General features: G+C 54.5%; 1 protein-coding gene across 1 annotated transcript in view; it reads right to left on the reverse strand.

The window, feature by feature from the left end:
- The window catches only part of LOC111815070 (transducin-like enhancer protein 2), a 15829-nt gene that overhangs the window by 522 nt on the left and 12138 nt on the right, over window positions 1-3169 (reverse strand). Inside the window, exons 4-11 of the mRNA XM_023709147.1 lie at window positions 2628-3035; window positions 2485-2507; window positions 2265-2323; window positions 1704-1916; window positions 1389-1630; window positions 910-1051; window positions 635-788; window positions 200-273 (exon numbers count right to left, since the gene is read on the reverse strand). Of these exons, the coding sequence (XP_023564915.1) occupies window positions 200-273; window positions 635-788; window positions 910-1051; window positions 1389-1630; window positions 1704-1916; window positions 2265-2323; window positions 2485-2507; window positions 2628-2941 (1221 nt within the window). The 5' untranslated portion in view covers window positions 2942-3035. The remainder of the gene's footprint in view (window positions 1-199; window positions 274-634; window positions 789-909; window positions 1052-1388; window positions 1631-1703; window positions 1917-2264; window positions 2324-2484; window positions 2508-2627; window positions 3036-3169) is intronic.

A 3169-nucleotide genomic window follows, 5' to 3' on the forward strand; every position in this document is an offset into this window, starting at 1 on the left:
GCTTATTCTACTGAGCCATCTTCCCAACCCCTAAAAAAGTTTTTGAAAAGAGCGAGGATGTAGTTCACTGTGAAGGCCCTGGATTTAATCCTTAATACTAGACAAAAATGGTAATTTCCAGCACTCTCTGGGATCTAACAACTGGATCTGGGGCCACGAGCTCTGAGTGCCTGTGTGTATGCAACCTTCCTTCCCATACCTGGAACAGACTTTGCAGAGAAGGGGCTGCTAAGCATCGGATCGACTTATTCAGCGTGGTCACAAAGTAGCTCCCTGGCAAAGGGAAGAAAGGGTGAAGAGGCCAGGGACCTGGCCTGCCTTCCAGCTCCAGCTCTGTCCTCAGCAATGCCAGGGAAAGGGCAGCTCCTTCTCTGCCTCTGTTTCCTCTCTGTGAAAACCAAGAGACTCGACCCAAGCCATCCATGACCCACCCCCACCCTCCTACCACACCCAGGACCATTGGGTCACTGACCCAAAGGCCCACAGGATGGGTGCTGTGTGGCCTCTGGCACCCTGTACAGGAAGCCCCCTTGCAGAGGGAGCCAGGAAGGGAAAAGGAGGCCAACAAAGAAAGAAGATAGGAATGGGAGCTCAAAACAGGATGCCTGCAGGGGTCGCCTGGCCCCTCACTTACCACAGGAAGCAAACTTGAGGTTGTAGAAGTCGTTAAATTTTTGGACAGGGACCTTGAACTTCTCCATCCGATGAGTATGCAGGGTTATGATATTGCTGTTCCTCAGGCCCACCAACAGCCATTCCTCAGTGGGGTCATGGGTGATGCTGAGGATCTGCTCAGGAGAGGCGTGGAGTCAGCGTTCCAAGTCACCAGCACTATGATTCATGCCAGCATCCTCCACTCAGACCCACCACCACCTGGACCTGAACCCCACGGGGTCATCAGCCAGGTACCTCACTCTGCAAGCGGTACTGGTGCAGCCTCTGGTAGCTCCTGAGGTCCCAGGAGTACAGGACGGTGTCTTCGCCTCCTGTCCAGAACTTATTGCCTGTGATATCTCCACAGCGAGCCCCATAGGTGGGGACTTTATGTTTCCTGGTGGGAAAACAACTCTGAGTTCATAGACAGTTTTGGGGACCTCCTAGAAGGCTGAAGGTTAGGAAGCCTGAGAGAGATCCTCCACAGTGCCTCAGAAAGTCCTACTGCAGGCCGGGGAGATAGCTCAGTGGAATAAGCACTTCCCTGGCAAGCGCAAGGGCCTGAGTTCAATCCCTGCTTCCATAAAAGAAAGAAAGAAAGAAAGAAAGAAAGAAAGAAAGAAAGAAAGAAAGAAAGAAAGTAAGTAAGTTAGTTCTACTGCAAAAATGAGAAGTGAGAGCTCAGGCTTAAGCCCTCCCCCGGTCACCTATGGAGCTCTGGAGAGAGGTCAAACCTGATCAAGATGTGGTTCTGCAGATCCCAGATCTCCACAAATCCCCTGAAGCAAGCCAAGCAGACACGGGCGTCAGAGGAGAGGGCCAGGGAATAGCATATGCTGCCTGTCGAAGCCAGCTGTGTGCGGACCCGGGGCATGGACGCCAGGTCCCAGAGAGTCAGGGTGCGGGCCTTGCCCCCTGTTATCAGGCTCTGCTCATCTGGGAACAGCTTGCAGGTGAAGACACAGTTGTGAGGGCTCTGCAAGAACAGGGAGCGCTGCTGTGTCACCTGGCCCCGCCTTGGTCCCAAGCCATGCTGGAATGCCCCTCACCTGTAAGTCCAGATGGGCCTGGGGGGCCTTGTCCCAGGCATGCAGAGCACTCTCATCCCACACCCTGATGTAACCAGGGCCACATGTGTACACATGGTGGGTTGAGCCGCCAATGGCAATGGCAGAGACTTTCTTTCCATGTTGGAGTGTGCCAACTTTCCAGGCAGCCTGTGGGGTCTTCTGGCTGACTACTGCTTCATCTGGAATGCGCGGCTATGGAGAAGATAGGTTGGGTGGCACGAACATGGTGACATGGCCCTGACCTACCATCATGCATGGGCACCACCAGGTCCAATCCATCCATCCATCCATCCATCCATCCATCCATCCATCCATCCATCCAACAGCAGGGCCTGGGTCTGGGTTCCCTAGGTCACATCTCTTGAAGAAATGACACTGAGCTGCAGGCCCTATTCATCAGGAAGTGAGAGGAGGGCAACCTGGTTCCGAACGCCACTATGGGAGAAGTGACATGAAGGCAGATATGGCTTCTAGATCGGGGGCAAGTAGGAAGGAAGACTCCTGAGTGTTAACCGAAAAGTGGAACAGCAAGATACTTACAACTGCTTCGAGGAGTGACAAAGCTTCCCTGCTGGGCGAGGACGAAGAAGAGTGCTGGTCTGTCGGGAAAGAGCAGCACCCACCCATTCCAGGTGAGGGTGTTGGCAGCAGGCAGCAGGCGTCTTCAGGGAGACTTGACACCACACCCCATTCTCCATTCCCCATTCCCCCTCTGGGGCCACCACCCCTCCCTGCCCACACTGTCATGGCCAGCACTTACCAAGCACAGGTCCTGGTAGGAGTCTGTGGCAGACGGAGAGGTGGGAAGGAGGAGCCAGAGCATGAGACCCGGAGTTCTGCGCTGGGAACCCCTCTCCCCAGGACAGGGGCTCCCCCACCCATCCTTCTTCAAGACAGACCTACCTGGAGTCATCCTGGGCCCCTTGACCTAGCTCACCCTCTAAGAACCACGTGGCCTGGAGCTCAGAGGTATCTAGGGTCCAGAAGTCCCACTGCTGCTGGGTCATAGTCCTCAACTCTTGATAAACAGGGTCCAGCTGAAATACTGGGCGGCGTGGCAGCACCTGGAACGGCCCATGACCACGGCCCAGCTGGTACTGCATCAGTTGTTCATGCTGAGAAGAAGTATCAGAGCTCACTGGCATAGCCCTTCTCTCTTCTGGTTCATCGTAAATCCTGAGGATCCTGAAAGAGTCCTCCTCCTTCCTTCTGCTCATGTCCTTGGCCAGTGAAGTGCGGAGCCCGCTGCTTCGAGGGCTTGAGAAAGAGACAGGCCAAATAGACTCTAGGTTCCCAGTTTGTCCCGATCTCCTGGAACGTGAAAGAGAACACGGACAGAAATGCACATTCGCTGTGTGGCGTCTGCTTAGAAGGCGCTAGGCATGCCTTGCATAAAAGACCTTGCGACCTTGGTCAACGACTGACTTCTAAAATGTCAGCGGCAG

The sequence above is a fragment of the Octodon degus genome, unplaced genomic scaffold (genome assembly GCF_000260255.1).
Source record: "Octodon degus isolate 3935 unplaced genomic scaffold, OctDeg1.0 scaffold00011, whole genome shotgun sequence".
Taxonomy (NCBI): domain Eukaryota; kingdom Metazoa; phylum Chordata; class Mammalia; order Rodentia; family Octodontidae; genus Octodon; species Octodon degus.